We start from the raw sequence: 22,038 nt of genomic DNA, 5'->3' as shown, positions 1-22,038 counted from the left end.
TCCAATTAGAAAGTTGTGAAAATGTTGACATGCCCAGACTGCGGCAAGTCTTTCTTTTTCTGCCTGGGAGTAGGCAGTTTCTGGGGTAGATAAAGCTCTACTTGCGTATGCTACCACGTGCCTGGGGTTGACATCTGCTCCGCCTGTTCGCGCTAAAATTGCACCTAGGCCCACTGGACTCGCATCTACTATCACTTCCGTGTGCCACGTTGGGTTGAAATATGCTAGGCGATGGGCCTCGGTCAGGGCTTGCTTGATGTCACTGAAAGCAAGTTGGCATTCCGGAGTCCAGTCAAAAGGTGCTTCTTTCTGTAGAAGTTTCCTGAGCGGCTCTGTGAGGGATGCGTAGTGTGGTATATACCTGGCACAATAGCCAGCCATCCCTAGAAAAGAGCGGACATCTGCAGCTTGTTTTGGTTCTTTGAGATTTGAAATGGTGTCCACTTTCTCAGGGTCGGGCATCATCCCTTCACTGGAGAATATGTGTCCAAAATATTTTAGTTTTGCCTTGCTGAACCTGGCATTTTTCTATGTTGAGTGTGAGGCCAGCGGCTTGTACTGCCTCACAGGCGGCAAACAGGGCAGCGTCATGTGCTTCTTTTGACGAGCTGAAAATGAGGATGTCGTCGCTATAGTTCAAAGCTCCTCGTATTGGCCTGATGATTTGTCGCACCGTTTCCTGAAAGATTTTGGCGGCTGAGGTGATGCCAAAATTGAGTCTGCGGTATCTGAATAGGCCGTCGTGGGTGGCAAAAGTTGTAATTGTCCTGGAATCCGGGTGTAGTTCCAGTTGGTGGTAACCTTGTCTTAGATAGAGTTTGCAGAACATGTGAGCATTGTTCAATTGTACAATAAAGTCCTCGATGAATGGTCACGGTTGTCTCTCGCGTTGGATGGCAGTGTTGGCCACCCTCATGTCAACACACAGGCATAGCCTGCCCCCTTCTTTGGGCACTATGACAAGGGGGGAAACCCATGGTGTTGGTCTTGTTGCTGGTTCGATAATTCCATCAGCGAGTAGTTGTTCAATTTCTCTTGATACTGCCTCTTGTAGGTGGAACCTGACTCTCCTCGGGTGTTGTGGCACTGGTCTCACATTGGGGTCTATATGTAGTTTGACTGGGGGACCTTTGAGGTTCCCCAGACCATAGTAGATATTTGGGAATCTTTGTTCGATGTCCGCCTTTGAAATCAGGACCTGTGATTGCTCCGGAATTATTGTTCTGATCCGCTCCTTCGACTTTTGGTGGATCGTGGTGGACGTGATGGTGTCTCCCACTCCTACGTGGATCTCGATTAGTCCTAGGCGAGAGGCGGTGTGATAACTAAGAAGGCATCTCCCTTTGGTGAGGGATCTAATCACATGAATGGTGGTGTCTACTTGACGTCCATTTAGGAGGAAACGGCGCGTGAAATGTCTGATAGTCTGAAGTGGCGTGGCTGCGCCCCACTGAAAGATTCTGGAGTGCGAGGGCTCGAGTGTTGGAGGTCGTGGGATTCTCATGTAGTCTTGTTCGCCCATAATGTCCAAGTGGCGCCTGAGTCTACCATGAAGTGGAAAAGGCAGTTCTCCATTTATTGGTATTTTTGGGGCTTCTCTGGCCTCTTCATTGTCAAGCACGAGGTAGACATACTCGTCCTGATTGTGTGGGTCATATTACATATTATATGCAGTTGCAGGTGGGTCATAGTAGTATACATCTTCGCCATACCCTTCCGGAGGGTTGTCATATTAGTCCGTTAGAGGTTGTGGCCGGTCTGTGTAGTCAGGCGCATGGGCGTAATCGTGGTCTTGATATTCGTCAACAGCTCTTACATGCCGCCGTTGGCTCTGTTGGTAATATCTTTGTGATCCGTATTGAGGCTGCATCTGGCAGAAAGGCATTTTGACTGGTGCTTGGGGTGGCAACGTGGGGAAAGGCTTCCCTTCTCTACATACTGATTGAAAGTGCCCTTCTCTCCCGCAGTTCGTGCACCTTTGTGAGAGTGCTGGGCAAGATCCTGAGTGTGGATATGCCATGCCGCACCGGTAGCATTGTCTCTGTTGACGTGCTGGGTTTATGGTGTGTATGGATGTGAACCTCTGTCGTTCTGGCGAGGTGGTTGGACAGCAGCTATGAGTTCTGTTGTGTCCTGTTTTGGGTTGCTTGTGCCAGTCATGGACGCAGCTTGTGCATCCGCTCTTTCGAAGATGCGAGTGAGTTCACCAACTTCGGTGAGAGGTTTCTTTAACAACTGCTTTTTAAGTGTGGGTGATAGGCAGCTTTCTATGACTCTCAGGCGTATTGCTTCTTCCAGAGAGAATGCATCAAACTGACAATGCGCTCCTTTCACTCTTAGACGGGTTATGAATTTGTCTACTGTTTCTTGCGGTTTTTGAGAACACTGGTTGAAAAGGAATCTTTCATAGTCGCGATTTGTCTCAATTATGAGTAGTTTGTCTAAGGCCTTGATCAGTGTAGGGAAAATCAGTCTGTTCCGCTGCTGGGATTGTCTTGACAATAGTCTTTATCTTCCCCCCCAACCCCCAACAGGTTGAGGAAGATGTCTCTTATGTGTGGAGATTCGCCGTCCCCTGATCCCCTCACGAAATGATGGAAATCCTCCATCCACTCAGTCCACCATGGACTTAGCCGCACGGGCTGGTTGGGGTGATGTTGGATTAATCATTCTGCAGGAAAAGTATCCCTCTTTGGGTGCTGTGGTGGGGGAATGCTACACGTTCAGTCAACTTCCTCTGTGACTGGGCCCCCAATATGGCGGCTTTGGTGTGTGTCACTGAGACCACGTGGGCCAGCTGGTTCCAAGCGTGGTGGGCCTATTATCCCTTGCTGGACGCTGTCTCTAGGAAAAATTAAACAGGTAGGCAGCACGCACGCGAGCAGGGTGTGTTGTTCCACTCACCGAATGCTGCGCACGTGTCACTGGAGGCCACATTTCCAGAAAAAAAACCTTCACCTGAGTGGCTGGCCGTTGTGTATTTGTCTGCTTGGATGGCTGGGCCCGGGCTGGGCACTGCTGCCGGGTTGCGGGTGTGACTGTGTCCACTTTATTTTTTTTCTTCTAGCGAGGTCACCCGCTTTGCTGGGAGGCAGAGGAGATACCTGGGCAGACTGCCCGATGTGGAGGCGAGCTCAGCGGGATCGCTGGCACTGCAGGAATGAGGCATAGAAAGAAGGCAGACGCCCGTGATGACCTCAAACATTTCGTGGGATCGCTGGCACACTGTAGGAGGAGGGGCGGACTGCCCGACTACAAAGCGAAGTCCCAGCAGGATCACTGGTGTAATGGGAAGAAGGTGATCGCCGTAATTGGAGAAAGAAGGAGGAGGAGTGTCTGCTCCGGCGTGTGTGCTGGGAACGTCCTCGTCACCAAATGTTGCCCGGGATCGGGCTGGGAAAAATAAATGCACACACACGCACGGAGGAGCTTGTGAAGTAACCTGTTTATTTAACGGTCTCCACGTAACTGGTGCCAACTGTGCCTTTTTCCCCAACAACCCCTTTCACTCCCAACGTGTGTCATGACGCCTGCCCCTCTGCGAGCCAGGCTTACGTTAACCCTGCAGTGGCAGGCAACAGGGTGTGACCGTCAGGTGTGGCTGGGGCGAGACTTAATGGCGCGGGCAGGAGACAAGGCTCTCAGTGTGGTGCTCCCATGATGAGGGAGCACCACCCTGATAGTGGTGGGACTGTCACCCGGGTGCTCTCTTTCATCATGCGAGCACCGTGCCGAGAGATCTGCCAGCGGTGGTAAATGGGGGAGTCATATGGCCCCCTCGCTCATTAGCCGATTTCTGGGCCTTTTATTGGATTTGCGAGCTATACCGAGTAGTATGGTCTGGAAATTGGCCAATGGCGGAGTGCCACCTCACTCCCCTGTGTTACAATAGGTCCATACTTCTTTATAAACAGCACCTTTTGATCCATTGTCGTCACAAAAACCACCACGAATTTACCCTTCGGGTTGCTTGCGGTTTCCGATAGCTGGAAATTCAATGACCTCTGAATCAAAACTAGGAACCTTTTCCCATGGCCACACTTTTATGCATAACATTCTGATAACAAGTCTATTGACGTAGGTCACAACCTTTCATGTTTTTCTACAATGGTTCAGGTTGCCCTCATTCCGGGATGACATGATTTCATATCCCATGCTGACCCTCTGCCCACTCAATTCAGATTTCTTCTCCCTCCATGTATGAAAGCATCAAGCCTCACGCGCATCACGACTACCACATCATGATGGCACAATGGCAATGGTTTGGTAGACATGCAATAACAATCATGTTACACCAAGTCCAACTCATCCCAGCTAACACACCATTTGGGATGACAGCTAACAGGGCCAGCTGGCTCATCCATCCACATCACAGTAATAGAGAATCATCAGCCAACCCCCGGCAAAAGTATTGTGATGGCAATACATTAATAAATATTTCACAACTTACCTATGACTGCTTTAAGTAAAGAAACTATGATGTCAAGTCTCTCCAACATTGCAGCTATTTACTAAATAGTAACATGAAATCTCCCTATTATTAAATGTTAACAGCTGTGACGCAACACACCTACACAGCATTCGTACTAGCACACAATTCTCAGAGCAGTGGGAAATTATACAAATCGGGGTTCAACTATGTCATTTGCCATGACAGGGGACCTCCACCTATGAAGACCCTCAAACTTTGCAGCCGACCTGCATCACTTTGTCTTTCCACCCAGCATTATGATAAGTTTACAGGATACATTATCTCATTGTCATGTGTCCGCGTAACCCCCGGCCCATCAGACTGGCAATGTGAGCTTGTGGCTCTACCCGTGTTGGTGCCTACCTCAGTGGGGCACGTGAGGCTAGACTCTCAGACGGTTTGTTCCTCACCTGGTGGATGATGCTTGCGCTGACTCCACTTTGACCACAAGCTCTCCCGATGATGCTCAGGATGGTTGGACCCCTCATGAGTCTGGAGTTCCGTGAACCATCTTGTGTTAGGGACGTCTGCAAGAAAACAGTCCGGCGCATTCACCCTGGGCCTCTGGACGATGTTGCCAGGTAACAGATGAGCAACAGCCTCATTTTCAACCAAAGCCGTAAACCCCTGAAGAGACAGCACTCGGTGCATCTCAACTCTCTTTGAAACTCACTCCTGTGTTCTTTCTCTTTTTACTCCGTTCCACCATTCTGGGTGGTTCTCGCCCTGTCCTCCTTTGCTTTTGCCTTCTGCTCTGCGGGCCTCTCTCCTCCACCCTTGCTCTGTGCCCATTGTCTTGTTCTGGTTTCCTATTCTGTGAGTTCACTACCATCCGTGGTACCCCAGTCCAGTGCCTTGCACTGTCCTTGCACCACACAATCTGTGGTGCATGGAGTACTACCCCATCTTCTTCACCCGTAGGGTTACCTTCTCGAGGGCAGGTTTAGGGCAGTGCTCCTGCATCGCTTCTAGATCACATCAGGTCCCGGACAACAACATGGCGTTTCCTCTTTGATGGACCCAGGAATCAGATATGCGATGCCAGCGCTCAGTATTGCTTAATACTCATACTCCACCTTCTTTTCTTTTAGGACCTTTTTGTCTATCAAATTGACTCGTCGTTCTCTGGGTTCGTGGCCAAAAATCAGGAAACCACGTTTGGTCAGTATTTGCAAAATCCACTCCCCCCCCCCCCCCCCCACTTGTTGCTTTTAGGCTTCTATCCTTGTCATATTAGTTCAGTAACATGATCATGGGGCGCGGAGACATACCATGTTCGGGGGAGGGTGCCATCTATGAACCTTCTCGATTACGCAGTGAGTAGAAAGTAGAATCTGTGGGAAAGAATTCAGCAACGTTTTTTAAGCTAACTACTAATCAGGCCAGAAATGTGAACGTTGTTCTTTCTGAAGTGATCTTCCAGAGCCTCAGTCATATCCATCAGATACATAACATCTGTGTTGAGGCTTGTGGTTGAGTTGATCATTCTTATTTTATTGTGTCATATTCTAACAGTCCACAACTAGTTATTTCCAATGAGCAAGATTGCATGCTGCCCACTAGGGAGGTATTTGAGTTTTCATGACAAGACAAGTGGCTGTTTTAATATTTCTGTATGATCCACTGCCTGGGGATCACCCGAGTGCCCCATACGTGATCCACACCTTCACGCACAGAATTAGGATATCTACCAGTTTGTGCAAAAACTGAGCAAAGTGCACCTGGCCAATTGCAATAGTTTGAGTATTGTAATGCTTGGTATTGAATCCTATTGATGATCTGAGTGTGACTGCAGTCACCCTTCTTAATTGCGGGGGCACGGTTTCAAAAAATGAGTCTTAACCAAACCAGAGTGACACTTGCCAATACAGCACTGCCATGTCAAATCTACCTTGCGTGAATATCATAGAGCACACAGAATGCAGAAAGGGTCAGAGTCCTCCAACATATGCTGTAGATCAGACAAGATCATGGGTACAGTGTAGACACCCCCTGTAGCACAGGCCTACTGCTGCTGTGCTTACTGTAAGGTAATATGCATATAAGAATGTTTTGCTACAATGTGTTGGCCAAGAAGCAAGACCAGGCAGGAGGTAATCTCCCAGGTCAGGGCTCTCAGGCGGAAGACCAAAGATCAGGAGTCTCATCCGGCATCATCACATCTCTCCCAGCATGGTCTAATACCAGCCATGGACCAGAAAGTCCAAGCAGTGGAGAATGACGCTGTGAGTATGCAGACTCCATCAGCCACAATGGGGGACCCTGTGATGAATCAACTTCCGGGGCACCAGTGGTCCAGAGATGAATATTGGTTTCCAAAACCATCAATCAGCCCCAACACCTCAAGCACAGTAGAATCGAAAAGATTGGAAACACAAGCAAATTATAAACCTCCTTGACCAATTTTGGTAATGTGGATGGAATTGCAGGATTATGTCCCAAAGGTCGTGGATCGTTGGTTAGTTGCAAAAAAGCGAAAGTACAATTATTACCCAATGATAAAAGGAGTGTCGAGTTAAGGTTGTATTAAAAATATCTACTTTATTAATCACAACAGACAATCTAACACCACTATGAAATACAACCCACCCTGAAAAGGAATGCAGAAGACACAGTTTCAAAGAAGGAAAAGAGACACACTGGATACCGGCAGAAGGGTAGTCGGGATGGTTAATAACCACACCAGTTTGTTAAGGTTTCTTGGCTTGAGCACAAAGGGAGCAATAGCTCTTAATATGTCTCGAGGGGTCTTCCAGGAAGGACCAGGGGGGCAGAACCACAATGTACCTTCTGCAGTAGGTGTTCCTGGTGCTCTACAGGGTCGAGTCGGCTTCAGGAAACTTTGCAGGGTCCTGTGACAGAGTTTAAGACAGGCGTCAGCTGCAGGTATCAGGCGGCAAGATGGTGCGGCGAGTGAAGCTTGATAAACGGCTGCAAGCTGGCCTACACAGGAGCTAGGGAGTCAGGAATCATTGTCTCAGTGCTGTTCGGTGGTTCTGAAGCACTGGTCAAGTCTTCTCGGATGTCTTTAAATGACTGCGGCTCGAAAACGGTCAGCATTGCAGTCGTTTCTAGCTTGAGGAACTAGACTGGCAGGAAAATGTCCTTTAAGGCGGATGTCAGTAGATGCACGTTGAGGCACTTCTCCCAGCTTCTTGAATGGGCTTGTGTTGTCCTTTAAGGTGGACAGTCCAAAGCTGAGAAGTGTTTTGCAGGTAGACGCCTTGTCCTTTGTTTCAGGTTCAGAAACCTTCTGGCACTTCCCACCTAGGAAGCGTGCTGCAGAGTCAGCTGGCTGCGTACCGGTTCTGGAGCAGCTGGAGGGTCCTCTGGATTCATATCTCCCTCTGTTCCCTGGGAGTTGTTTAGGGGAGGGGTATTGCTTCCCTTTTTGGAGGTCCAGGCCTTCCTTCACCGGTGGAAGTAGTAAGGCAGACTGTGCCTCCAGCCAGGGTCCAATGAGGAGTGCTTTTTGCTAGCCCTTGCAAAGTCTCAAGATGATCTACCAAAAGAGGGGCTCAGCCCTCTTTTAAAGTCATGTGGGCCATAGGGATTGGTGTAGGCTAAGCCTACCTTGCTACTCTATCTATGGATAAACAAGTTAGCGCCATTGTATCGGCATCCACCTTGAATACCAAACTGATCAATGCCATAAAACCGTTTCCAACAAAAGATAACTGCCTCTCCATTGCGAGAGCCACCATAGGAGCCAAGCTGGATTACTGCAACTCACTCCTAGCTGGTACATCAAAAAAGAACCTAGCCAGACTCCGAACCACTCAAAACAACTCCCTCAGAGCAGCTCTCAGTATTCCTAAAAGAGATCACATTTCTCAAGCAAGAAGAAATGCTCACTGGCTACCAGTTAAAGACCGAATCACTTTCAAGATTCTCTCCATCACACACAAATGCATCAACTTTATCAGACACCCTAGTCGGAACACAATCCACCAGACCCACCAGACTGGAGAACACCAACCAACTCACTGTGCCACGAATTTCAAGGGCCAAAGCAGGAGGAATAGGATTCCCCTATCTGGCACCTAAACTCTGGAACACGCTACCCACAGCCCTCAGAGCTGAAACCTCTCTCCATGCCTTCCGCAAAAATCTAAAAACTACACTCTTCAATTAGCTGTTAGCTCACCGTATGTACTTGCTCACAGCCATGCCATCTGCACCTATTGTACAAGCGCCACAATGCCACCTATACTGTATGTGTTCACGTGACTACTGTAACTAAGATATGAACTTCTTCTGTAACCAGCGCCACAATGCCCACGGGCTGCTGTGCGCTTAACAAATGTGAATAAATAAATAAATAACTTAATGAAGCAGTCCTGGGGTCCCCACCAATAATCTCCTGCATGCATGTGGTCATAACAAGAGTGCTTTGCAACAGGAAAGGTAAAGGGGTTAAAACATGTGATACTAAGTCCCACCCATCTTCCTGTCTGATGTGGATCAAAGAGTCTCTCTGGTTAATGGAGCTCTCTGTGGTTGCTGATTAAAGCGGCAGGTCTTCCTTGAAGCTGCAGCGAGACCAGACTGTTTGGCTCCTGCAAACCACATCCTCGTACCTTAAGAATGTGGTCGCCCTGCGGAGTGAACTGTAAACCCGCAGTCGCAGACATGATAGCTCACTGTTATAGATACCGAGGGTGGGAGTTGGCTTCAGGTTGACACAGATACATAAGAAAGGTTGGTGGGGTTTACCGGCTCCTTTGTTAACCTCTGCAGCCAGGCCCCATGCTTGAATTACCCTCTAATGGTATGTAAATTGCTGCCACCAGCTGCAGGGCCCAATCAAAGAGCATGGTGGATCCATGGATCCCTTGTTAGTTAATGAGACTGACCATGGCAGGGGAAAGATTTGCTCCTCCCCCTTCTGGAGATGCATTGTGTACCCCTGGCTGTGATATTCCAACTAAATATGACGGGGGGCATGCCTGTAGGCTGCGTCTACCCAGAGTACACAGGCCTATGTGTTTGTCGTGAGGTGAGCATAGCAAAATGTGTGTGGATTAGCCCCACACATTTTCTTAAGGTTGGTCTGCCATCATGCCATTTAATTAAAAAATTCAAAAAGCTCAGGTGAGTGCACACCCACCATGCAGATGATCAAATTCCTCACATACTCATAGCCCAGGAAACCCATCCGGCATATACTCTGGAAGCCAGGAGTCAAAGTGATGCAGGCATCACTTTGGAGTTCATGGGTTTGGTAGCACTGGGCATCACTGGCTCTGTGCCGGGTTCCTAAAGAAATAGTTCACATGTGCGACCCGAGCCAACAGAGGAGAGCACTGGGTGATCCCTATTATGAACAGTAAAAGTAACTTTAAAAATGAACAATAGGCGAAATGAAGAGGAAACAACTTTTATTGAAAAGAAATTATGTAAAAATAAGAAAGCAAAAATGTCGCAGGACCCCTTCTTTTTAATTGAACCAGTTATCCATTCCATCTGGGGGGCTATGTGTAGAGGTATGTTGAAGTCATGGCCAGTGGGGTAGCCCGACTCTTGTCTTTTGGTCTTGCGATACTCATTAATGACCTGTAGTCTGGCAATCTTGTAGCATTTGGGGTTTTGCGAACTTCCGAGATGGAGAGTTTTTCAGCCAAGTAGATGTGTTTGTCACTGGCTTGCAATGTATGTGTTTTGAAGGTGGTGCAGTCATGGAGGTGTAGCATGTGAAGCTCTCAGAGGGTTGTGGAGAGTCTGTAAGAGGGAGCATTGCCTCTCAAGCTATACCTATTGTATCAGCTCTCATGTATGGAGCTTGGGCTGACTGTCTGTATCCCTGCTTAAGGTAATACAACTTGTTATTGGTTGTAAAAAAGTTATTGGTCACAAGATATCAAGATATTCTTGTGGTTGTAATGACATGACAAGGTCCAAGAATGTAGTGAGTTCATCCTGAGTATCCCTTGCCCTGGCTCCGGTAAAGCTCAGAGAAGACATTTGTTTTGTTGCACTGAAGAGGAAATAGAGTGTTAAACAGCAGAAGATGTTCTAATAGGGCACACTAAAGAGATGGAACTATGATTTTACTCTAATGCCTCCAAATATTACAATAGCCTGTTCAGAACGGTAACATCAAATTATTTCCCATTTCAAGACTTCATGAAATATGTGTAAAATGAGAAAGCATTTTGGAGAACTCTGACTGTTCGGTTGCGTTGCCTTCCTTCAAACGGGGATGATAACGTTTAAATGGCACTGGCATAACGGGATTCCCCTGTGGTGCAGGGGGCCCCGTCAGCACGTGTCCTGGGAGGGGCCCCACTTGGAGGAAAAAAATATATTTTTCAAACAAATATATATATTAAAAAAAAAATCTTTTTGAATTCACTCTGCATTCATAAATAAATTATTTCTGTAACAAAAATAATTTCTTTATGAAGGCACAGTGACTACAAAAAGAACCTTTCTTTTTCAAGTCCGAGGGCTCCACCCCCCACCCCATGGCATGGAAGACACTGGGCTGGGGGCCTCAATGTCATGGGGTGAGAGGAGCCCTATGACTTCAAAAAGAAATCGTTTATTTTTGAAGTCACTCTGCCTTCACAAAAATTATTTCCGTTATGGTTCGATCCTTAACGGAAATAATGTCTTTATGAAGTCAGAGTGACTTCAAAAAGAAACAATGGCCCTCATTACGGGTTTGGAGGTAACTGTGCCGGTGCTACCGCCAGTCCCGTAATGATTTACCAGTGCCTGATTTCCCAGTAACACCGGGGGATTACAACCTGGCGGTCTGGGAAGTCAGGCGCCGGCAAATGGTAAGTCCCCATCCCCATTTCATGTCGGACTCTATGGGAATGGGTCCACGGAAGTACCGGCACCATTAATAACGGTGCCGGTGCTTCCGTGAAAACTCTGCGGGCGGGTACAGTTCCGCCCGCAGTACTGTAATATGCCAGACCGGAAACAACGGTGCCTGTAAGCTTACCGGCACCATTGTTTCCGGACCGGCATAGCTGTAATGAGGCCCAATTTCTTTTTGAAGTATTAGGGCTCCCCTCAACCCCATGAGTGTGCATGTGTGAGTGGGCACACTTAAAAGTATGGGTGGGTGCCTGGGTGTGTGTGCCTGTGTGGTGAAAGGGTGCATACTTAAATGCATGGACGGCTGCCTGGGTGTGCCTGTATGGTGAAAGAATGAACACTTAAATGTCTTAAATGTATGGATGGCTGGGTGTGCATGTGTATATATTGAATGGTGTGTGTGCTTGCATTCAGGGGAGCAACAAAACCTACATTTCGGCGGACTAACCCTTCAAATGTTGGGAGAGGCGCTAACTTCATGGGCAGTTGGGGAGGGGCAAACCTATTTGTTTGGGGGCATCTAATTTCTATACACATTTTAATGAGATTATTCTACTGCAGCTTCAATGTTACAAGCAGTTAACTCTCTCCTTTAAGGTTGAAAGCACCCACTTATGGACTGCTGTGAGAATGAGTGGTCTCCTGTTCCCTCTACCCTTCCAATCACTCCCCTGGCATGCAAGTATTAAACCCAAATCACGACTTCAATTAGTACTGGGATGAGGTAGCGGTACATGGAAGTAATGCCTGACTTAGCTACATGTAATCTTCATTACTCCTAAGTCCCACTCTTCCTCATCCCAGTACTTACCTATGAGGCAAATAGCCTCATACATAAGCTCTGGGACAAGGAAGAGGGACGTGGAGGTAATTCTGGGCCAAGGAGCTGATTTTGGAGGTTGGGGTAGGGGTGGGAGGGAGAGGGCATGTGTGGGGGGAAGGATTGTGCAACACATCATAATGGCTGTCCATGTTCAGGCTAAACAGGCATGATATGTGGTATTAGTGGCTAGAGAGGCATTTTGGTGCAGCCAGTCTAGTCATTCCTCAGTTTGGTATGACTTTTTTTTTTTACTGGCCATTTCTGATAAAGCAGTCCTGCTAAGTTAAATACCTGGCCAGACTGCCATGTGGGTGCTGCCAGTCTAGCCATTTCTTACTGCGGCATTGTATATTTTTCTGGGCATCATTGATCAAATAAAATTATATAAGTCATTTATAATGCACCTGTGCACAAGTGTTTCTAGGCGCAAAAAGACAAGGGAGGGAAGATAGAGGCAGGACAAGACAAACGATCTTACTAGGCCTTGTGTCATTCATAGCGTGCAAGTGCGAGAACAAGAAGTGCAAGGGGAAAGGGAGCGGGGAAGTGCAAGGGAGAGGGGAGAGAAAAAAAGGGCAGCAATGCTCTGAGTAAGTGCAGCCAGGGCAGCGCGGCTTTGGGTAGTGCAAGGAGAACAAGCCAAGCAACCAGACGGTACAGCAGACAGGTAGGTCAGGTAGGCCAGCAGGGGAGGGGGGAGAGAGAAAGCAGAGGAGAAGAGGAAAGTTTTGAGCTGCTTCCAGAACTTCAGGTGGTCCAGCTCAAGTTTGAGAGGGGCAGGGAGGCTATTCCAGAGGGAGGCACCTGCAGAGGAGACAGATCTATCCCCCACTCTCTGCCTGGAGAAGTATCTAACCCTTAGAGAGTTGTAGGTAGCTGAGCAAAGGGCTCAAGAAGGAAGATATTTTGAAGAGAGCGTTGGGTTTAGTGTGGGCCCCGGGCCCAGAAAGCCTTGTGGACAATGCAAAGGGTCTTGAACTTGATCCTCGCAGCAACTGGGAGCCAGTGGAGAGATTTCAGGGCTGGAGAGATACGATCCCTGGGCTTGAGGCCAAGGATAGGTCTTGCAGTCCTGTTCTGGATTAGTTGCAGAGGGTGGAGAGTAGAGGAAGGCAGATTGAGAAAGAAGTTGTTGCAGTAGTCCAGCCTAGAGAGAACCAGGGCTCTGGAGACAGTGAGCTTCTGGGGGAAAGTGAGAAAGGGAAGAGTCCCTTTGAGGAGGAGCAGCTGGTAGTGGGACTTCCTGGCAACGTGCGAGATGTGAGGAGAGAAAGAGGGAGTGGAGTCAAAGATGACACCCAGGTTGTTTGCCTCACAGGAAGGTGAAGGAAGAGGGCCCAGGCAGGCGGCCAGAGTGAGAGAGGGAAAGCAGGGGGAGGAGTCGAAATCAGAAAGATCTCCATCTTACTGACATTAAGGCAGAGATCGTTGGAGGCACACCAATCCTGAATCGTGGCTAGACAGTCAGAAATGAGCGAGAGAGGAGAGGAGTCTGAGGGATCCTGAAGGAAAGCGGAGTGTCATCCACATAAGACAGAAAGTTAGAGGAGAAGGTAGAGATCAGGTGGGCCAAAGGGGCCAAGTAGAGGTTGAAAAACCAGGGTGAGAGGATGGAGCACAGAGAAAGGGACCAAGTTGGACCTGGGAGGGGCTGTCCAAGAGGAAGGAGGTCAGCCACTCAAGGGCCCGATCCGTGAAGCTCAGGTTCTCATGGAGTCGATTAATCAGGATTGATCAGGGTGGCATGGTTGACTGTGTCGAAAGCAGAGGAAAGATCAAGGAGGATGAGGCCAGAAGGAATGCTGGAATCAAAGTTAGAGAGCAGATCTTCACAGGTGTTCAGGAGAGCAGTTTCTGTGCCTCTGGCAACTCTGAAGCCAGACTGAAGGTCATGGAGACAACCAACAGATTCTGTGTGGAGATTAAGCTGGGAGATGGCCAGCTTTTCCAACAGTTTGCCCAGGAAAATGGGTGATGGAGATTGAGCGATAGTTTGCAGGGCAGGCAGGATCGGCAGACGGGTGCAAAAGGGAGCACTTAAGGGGAGAGGGGAATGTTCCTGTGGCGAAAGTGATTACAGAAATCGTTCAAGCCTGGAGCGATGGTGTCAATATGGTCCTTGATGGTTCTGGAGGAGCAGGGGAGCACCTGTTTAGATGACACTTTCATAGATCGGACTTGTCTAGAAACCTTGTCAGGTGTTGTCAGAGAGAAAGAGGAGAAAGGAGGAAGAGAGCTAGAGATGGCCAAAGGGGGGGGAGAAAGAGGAAGAGGGCGAGGAAGGGGATATGGAGTACAGGATGTCCTGAGTTTTAGCAGAGAAGTGAGATGACAGAGCCATAAAGAGGGCCTGGGAGGGAACAGGAGCGGTAAAGACCGCAACAGGGTTGATCAGTTCCTTTCAGATTTTAAAGAGTTTGGCTGTGTTGTTAGAGGCCACGGGCTCGAATGTGTGTTCTCTTCTTGATGAGTGTTATTGCTTTGAGTGGCATTTTGGTGCAACCAGTCTACGTATGTCTAAATGTGGCGTGGCATGCTTTACTGTAACGTTATTACGTGTCTACACTGGTCTACATTGTGCAACCAGTTGGACATGTTTTCATTGTGGAATAGCATTTTTAATAGCAAAACATTAATGTTCGTGTGCACTGTTGGTGACTTGCATCTATTGGATTGGTCTTACCCTACAAAATAATTGCAAACACTCTGGCTTTTTAGCCAATTTTTCTCAGAAAGTGTGCTGTATATCGTATTAAAACACATACTTATATCTTTCTCCTAGTGCAGTGTGTGGCATATCCCTTCAGCAGCACATTCGTGTGTATTGCGCAAGCATGATAATCTATGTCGGGCCAGAGTGTGGCGCAACCCGTGATTTCTTGCAGAGTTGGAGGGGTCCCCTCAGCATGGCTCGCAGGGGGGCCCCCACATTTTGTGTTACGCCACTGCCCTCAGGATGGCTCGCAGGGGGGGGGGGCACATTTTGTGTTACGCCACTGTTAAATAGGTGTCTTTGTTGGATTGCTGCTGCACCATTTTTAACAGGTATTCATCAAGATTCATCAAGTTAGTCTCTACTGTGCCTTTAAAGATTTCAAATGGTGTGCGCAAGTATAAGGAACAAGTTACTTACCTGTATCTGTTGTTCTCCAGCATGGGTCTGGCATGGATTCACATGCTCATTCCCCGTCGTCAGGCCGGGAATCCTCGGTATAGAAAAAAATCAGATCAGTTTAGTTTCTGATCTGTCTTTCTTAGTAGTAACCAATCACTGGTCTCTGGGTCATACTGCCCCCAGCCAATGACTGCCCTCTCCCTAAGCCCCGCCTCTGGCAGCCATCCTCAGATTTGGTAGCACAAAGTGGCAGTATGACCAAGTGAAGAGCCGCAGAGGGGTAGGCGGGAGGGTTTGCATGTGAATCCATGCCAGACCCATGCTGGAGAACAACAGTTACAGGTAAGTAACTTGTTCCTTCTCCAGCATGGGGTCTGGCATGGTTTCACATGCTCATGAATAAGAGAATACATAGCAGTACACACATGCACAACCACGGGAGGTGGCAACAGGCTTAACATTAAGCAATACAACAACTCAACATTAAGCAACTCTTACCTCCTCACCAGGCTCACCTTAGGCGAACAGGTTGCGCAGCACTGCTTGGCCGACCCTGGACTCCTCCCTGGAGTCCCGATCGATGCAGTAAAATCTTGTGAAGGTGTGCGTCGACCTCCACGTCGCAACCCTGCAGATGTCCAGCAGGGGCACACCAGACAGGAACGCCGTGGTAGCAGCGATCGCTCTGGTCGAATGGGCTCTCGGACGGCCGGGCAGCGGTCGGTTTGCCAACCGGTGACAGTGCATGATGCAGCCGGAGAGCCATCTGGAAATGGAAGTCTTCGAGAGAGCCTTCCCTTGATTCACAGTCCCAAAGTTCACAAACAGCTGTGACGTCTTCCGAAAACTCTTCGTGCGGTCCACGTAGAACTTCAGCGCTCTAGCTACATCCAGTGAGTGCGAAGTCCTCTCGGCCGGCGACGAAGGCGACGGGAATAAAACTGGCAACACCAAGGGCTCGTTGAGGTGGAAGTCCGACGGCACCTGGGGCATAAAGGAGGGGTGTGTCCTCAGCACCACCCTGGTGTCATGAAAAGTCAAGTATGGAGGCTTGCAAGATAGGGCCTGGATCTCTCCCACTCGTCGTGCGGAGGTGATGGCCACAAGGAAAGCGGTCTTCCATGACAGGAACTTCAAAGGCGCCGAATGCATAGGCTCGAATGGGGCCCCCATGAGCCTGGTCAGCACCACATTAAGCTCCCACGGCGGGGCAGGAGCCTTCACCGGCGGGAATGATCGGAATAGTCCCTTCATGAATTCTTTCACCAGGCGATGAGACCACAAGGACGCCCGTCCCGTAGTCCTGGTATATCGGGAGATGACAGCCAGATGTATTTTGATGGAGGCGTGAGCCAGTCCAGCTTTGGCCAGCAACAGTAGGTACGGCAGTACTTGAGGGGCCGTAATCCGCAGAGGGTTAATCTTCTGTGCACGGCACCAGACAGAGAACCTCTTCCATTTATGTCCGTAGCACTTGAGAGTTGAGGGCGCCCTGGCCTTTGCAAGAACCTCTCTGCAGTCGGCCGGGATGTCGTACCCTCCAAACTCTAGTGCTGCAGGAGCCAGGCCTGCAAGTTCAGTGACTCCGGGTTGTGGTGAAGAATGGCGCCTCCTTCTCTGGAGAGAAGGTCTGCGTCTGTTGGCAGCTTGACTGGTGGGGACGTTGACAAGTCCAGAAGGTCCGGGAACCAGATCTGTCTCGGCCACGCCGGTGCGACGAGGATCATCCTGCACCGGGACCTCTTGAGCTGGTTGATGAGCTGGAGCAGCAACGGCAGCGGAGGGAACGCATATAGTAATAGGCCGTCCCAGGGGAACGAGAAAGCATCGCCCATGCTCCTCGGCTGGGGGAACCTGCTGGCGAACCTCCGGCACTTGGAATTCGTCGCTGTCGCGAAGAGATCGATTTGGGGTTCGCCCCATCGTCGGAAGAGTCGATCCACTTGATCCTGGCGTAGTTCCCACTCGTGGCACGAGCGCAGCTCGCTGCTGAGTGAGTCGGCGATCGTGTTTCTTATTCCTGCCAGATGAAGAGGCACCAGAAACATCCCCTGGGCGAAGGCCCAATGCCACAGATCCTGGGCTTCCTTGGATAGGGCAGGGGACCTGGTTCCGCCCTGCTTCCGGATGTAGAACATCGTGGTGGTGTTGTCGGTGAAGATCCTCACCACCTTGCCCTTGAGGGACGGAAGAAAGGACCTGAGGGCCCAGAACACTGCGCGGAGCTCCAAGATGTTGATGTGGAGAGACTTCTCCTCTGGGAGCCAAAGGCCTCTCGCATGAAGATCTCCGGAGTGCGCTCCCCAACCTTCCAGGGAGGCGTCCGTCGTCACCGTCACCTGGTGAGCTGGGGTCTGAAAGTCCGTGCCCGCCGACAGATGGGAGCGGGTAGTCCACCACCGGATCGCCTGACGGAACGTCTCGTTGAGAGGGATCCTGTCCTCGAAGCTGCCCGTCGACTGGACCCAGCGGGCGTCGAGGAACTCTTGTAAGGGGCGCATCCAAAGCCTGCAAAGGCGCACCAGATAAATGCAGGAGGACATCATCCCGAGGAGGGATTTGATAGATCTTACCCTGGCCATGTCCGTGGCCAGCAGACGCTGCACCTTGCCCAGAATGGTCCTGGTCCTTTCCTCTGACGGCGAGGCCAGCCGCGCCACTGTGTCGAGCTTGGCTCCCAGAAACAGGGCGACTTGCGACGGAACCATGTAGGATTTTGGAAAGTTGATGGAGAATCCCAGGTCCGTGAGCAGCTGGACGGTCTTCGCAGTGTGCTCCACGGCGAGATCCCTTGTCCTTGCCCGGATGAGCCAGTCGTCCAGGTAGGGGTAGACGTGGATCCCCTGTAGGCGCAGCCGCGCCGCCACCGGTGCGAGGCACTTGGTGAACACCCTGGGTGCCAACTTCAATCCAAACGGGAGGGCTTTGAACTGGTAGTGCCGCCCTTGGACCGGACCACGAACCTGAGGAACTTTCGGTGTCTTTTTAGAATGGGGATGTGGAAGTACGCATCCTCCAAGTCCAACGACGACAGGAAATCGCCCTCCTCCAGCTAACCCAGCACGTGCTGGAGGGTGACCATACGGAACTTCTGTGCCTTGATGTACTTGTTCAGTCGTCGTAGGTCCAGGATGGGGCGCCATCCTCCTGTCTTCTTTTTTACGAGGAAGTACCTTGAGTAAACTCCGGAGCCCCGAAGCATCGCCCTTACTTCCAACAGTAGTTGAGAGACATGATTTTCCTTCCTGGCCACGGGTGGAACGCGAGGGCACTTCTTCTGAAACTCGAGGGCGTGCCCTTGGGCCAGGGCGTCCAGCACCCAACGGTCGGTGGAGATGGACTCCCACACGCTGACGAACCTCGCCAGCCGGCCTCCCACCGGTGTGCTTCGGCGGGGGCCCGACCCAAGGCGGCTTCAATCTTGTTTGGAGGCCGCCTTGCCTCCTTGACCTCCCCGTCGACGACGACGGGCACCACCTGACTTGCTGCGTCCCCTGTAGGCTTCCTGGGACGAAGATCTTGCCGCTTGGCGGTACGTGGAGGAGCCACTGCCGGATCCCTTGGAGGCACCTTGTCTGCCTCCGGAGCTCCGAAAGGACAGCTGTCGTTGTTGGAGCACTCCCAGTGCCCGGGCAGTCTCTGTGTCTGTCTTGATGGCCTGAAGGGACTCATCAACCGCCTTCCCAAACAGGTTGTTCCCATCGAAGGGCATGTCCAAAACCTTGGTTTGTACGTCCTGGCGGAAATCTGTGGCCTTGAGCCATCCTCGTCGTCTCAAGCAAACGCCGTTGCCCAACTGACGGAAACCGGTGTCGGCGATGTCCGTTGCCACCGTGATGGCGTGGTCCGAAGCAATCTCACCCTCCTGTAGGATATGAAGGGCCTCAGCCCTTTTGGCATCTGGAAGTCCATCCAACAGAGGGGCGATTTTGAACCACAACTCCCTGTCGTAGCGGGCTACGATAGCCAGGGCGTTGGCCGCCTTGATAGTCGTCGCTGCGGATGAGATGATCCGTCGTCCCATCGTGTCCAACTTCCTGCCCTCGCCGTCCGGCGGGGAAGTTGATGTCGAGGCAGATGCCCCCCCAGCTTTCTTCTTTGCCGCCGCCGAGACGACCGAATCCAGGGTAGGTTGCGCCCGAAGGCACAAGGGGGCAGTGTCGGGGACCCGGTACTTCTTCTCGTACCGGTCCCTCTTTGCCGGCGCCGTGGCAGGGCTCTTGAGGAGGGCGCGCCCCTCATCCCAGATGTCTTCAAGAAGCTGTACGGCGAGGACCGTCTTCCTTTTAGCCTCGCGCCGTTGGTAAAGGAACCCTTCCTTCTTCTCTTCTGGGCAGAGCTGGAAGAGCTCGGATGCCCTGGAAATCATGGCATGAAAGGATCCAATTTCGTCGGGCGGGGACGCCCGAGCAGGGGGCGACGGGGGACACGTCCCGTCGTCGCCTCCGTCGTCATCTGTACCTGTCGTAGCCGTGTCCGTGCCTGTATCATCCCCGTGGGTAGTAGACCGGGGGGAAGGCAGAGCAGGCCGCAGAGGTGGGAGAGGTGGCGTAGGATGCGTCGTCCTCCTCTTATGCGGTGGACTTTCCGAAGGTCCTGGCTCCGGTTCCCCCGTCGGGTCTGGCTCAGGTACCTCCGTCGGGGGGAGGGGCAACCTTGTCCTCATCTCCCAACATAAGGACTGAATCGCTGACAAAATGGCCGCCGAATTGTACTGCGGCGCCGGAAACGACGGGCGCGAGGGCTCTTGAGGAGCATTGTCGGCGACCCCGTCGCTCTCGTCGTCGCCCTCGTCGGGATCCCTCCCGATGGGCTGGGCCTCTTCCACGACTTCAATGAGCTCTTCTTCAGAGGTCGTGTCCATATCCACGATGGCCACCAGCCCCTCCCCCACCTTTTCCAATGAGGACTTCATGGGGGTCTTCTCAATGGGCCTGAAAGACTACTCCCTCTGCAGTGGCAGGGAGACTCTGGGTCCTGAGGGCGCCTCCACTGGTGTAGCCTCCACAGGCTGAGCCAGGGCCGCGGCGACGTCCTCAATCGAGGTCTTAGCAGGGTGAACTAAGGCAGTGTCACCTTCTGGACGCCTGGGGCCTTCACCTTGGGGGGAGGGTCCGAGCCTCGCTCCCCCTCTCCCGGAATCTTCGAGATCGACCGGGGCCTCTCCAGAAGCTTCGCCGGGTTCTCTGACTTCCTCTTACCCGAGCCAGAGCGTTGGCTCGTGGTTGATGGCGGCGGGGAGGATGCGCCCTGCCTGGCAGCCAAGGAGCCCGACCGTTCGGCGCTCCCGGTGCCCGCGGACTCGCAGTGCTTAGCCTTTTGTTGGGCCCCCGTCGCCGGGGCGCCCTCACAGGACTTAGAAGACCGCTCGGACTTCTTTTTCTTCTTCTTCTCGCCTGACGGGCTCTTCCTTTCCAGCCAGTTGGCGAGACGGAGGTGGCGATCCTTCATGGTCCGCTCCGACATGTTCCCACAAAACGCGCAGTCCTTCTCCTTGTGCGTCTTGTCCTCATGGAGACAGTAGAGGCATAACGAATGCTCGTCCTCCTTGAAAACATTCTGAAGCTGGCATCCAGGGCAGGTCCTGAACAGCTTCCCGGGCGTCGAGCTTCCTTTCTCCTGGGCCATGTCCGGGGTAGGCCTTGGAACTTCTGGAATCCTCCAAAAGCGTAACTCTACGAAATCTTCACCCTTGAGGGGCGTAGAAAACTCCAAAACGGATCCCCGTTGATCGGATGTAGAAACGGTGGAGCTTGAGGCTCTATTTAACCGAAAAAATGAGAAAAATCTCCTGAAAAAAGCGCGAAAACGCAGCAAAAGCTCGAGAGCTACAGCACGAGGACTCCCAACACTTGAACGTGCGGTAAAAATCTGAGGATGGCTGACAGAGGCGGGGCTTAGGGAGAGGGCAGTCATTGGCTGGGGGCAGTATGACCCAGAGACCAGTGATTTGTTACTACTAAGAAAGACAGATCAGAAACGAAACTGATACTGATTTTTTTCTATACCGAGGATTCCCGGCCTGACAACGGGGAGTATTCATGAGCATGTGAATCCATGCCAGACCCCATGCTGGAGAATTTTCGTTTATTTCTCCAGGATACACGTGTGTATTGTGCTGCAATATAGACGTGCTCTTTATTTCGAAATTGGTATTATGTTTCTGACAATTATCTTTGGCCTGCATTACATTAAGAAAGCATGCATTATGAGGCTTGTATCTTAAATTATTTAACTGATCAATATATAAATTGAACATTGGAATAGTTCAATATCACTTGTCACTTTTGTTGCAAGCAAGCATAAGCAATAATTTTCATATACGAAAAGTCCCTACACACATCCTGACTGCAGGCCAGTAATACTATTAATAGATCAGTATATGTAAGATGCAGAACATCAGGCTACATACCTGAGCATAACATGCCTCTTCTATTGCTAAGCCCGTTGCTAAATCCACCTGGAAAAAAAAAGTTGAGCTTTGTAAATGACCTGCAAAAAACAGGGAAAACATGGCTATGTAACTCCATCGTGTAATCCGATTCCTGCATGGGCACAGAAAGCGGCTTCAGAGAAATCGTGATGGACAGTAGATGGATGGGGCAGGATGGGAGTAAGGGGGTGGCCACAAGGCAGCAGGGCAGGTCTGTATTTCAGCGTTCTTTCCTTTCATACCCTCATGTGGCTACGCTGTTTACTTTCTAGCAGCAGATCCGAAACGTGAGCTTTAGTGAGATTACTGAGGTAGGGCGAGTTGGTTGCCAACAGCAGCCGAAGTGGATTGGACATTAAGCTTGC

General features: G+C 50.7%; 1 protein-coding gene across 3 annotated transcripts in view; it reads right to left on the bottom strand.

Annotated features, from left to right (window-relative positions):
• Positions 1-22,038, bottom strand: part of AUH (AU RNA binding methylglutaconyl-CoA hydratase) — a 1,015,770-nt gene that overhangs the window by 56,179 nt on the left and 937,553 nt on the right. For all 3 annotated transcript variants that reach the window (XM_069625642.1, XM_069625641.1, XM_069625640.1), the window contains exon 9: positions 21,653-21,700. In XM_069625642.1, the coding sequence (XP_069481743.1) occupies positions 21,653-21,700 (48 nt within the window). The remainder of the gene's footprint in view (positions 1-21,652; positions 21,701-22,038) is intronic.

Source organism: Ambystoma mexicanum, chromosome 6p, assembly GCF_040938575.1.
Source record: "Ambystoma mexicanum isolate Mex_15411 chromosome 6p, UKY_AmexF1_1, whole genome shotgun sequence".
In the NCBI taxonomy this organism is placed as follows: Eukaryota; Metazoa; Chordata; class Amphibia; order Caudata; family Ambystomatidae; genus Ambystoma; species Ambystoma mexicanum.
This window is presented reverse-complemented; position numbering and strand designations above follow the sequence as displayed.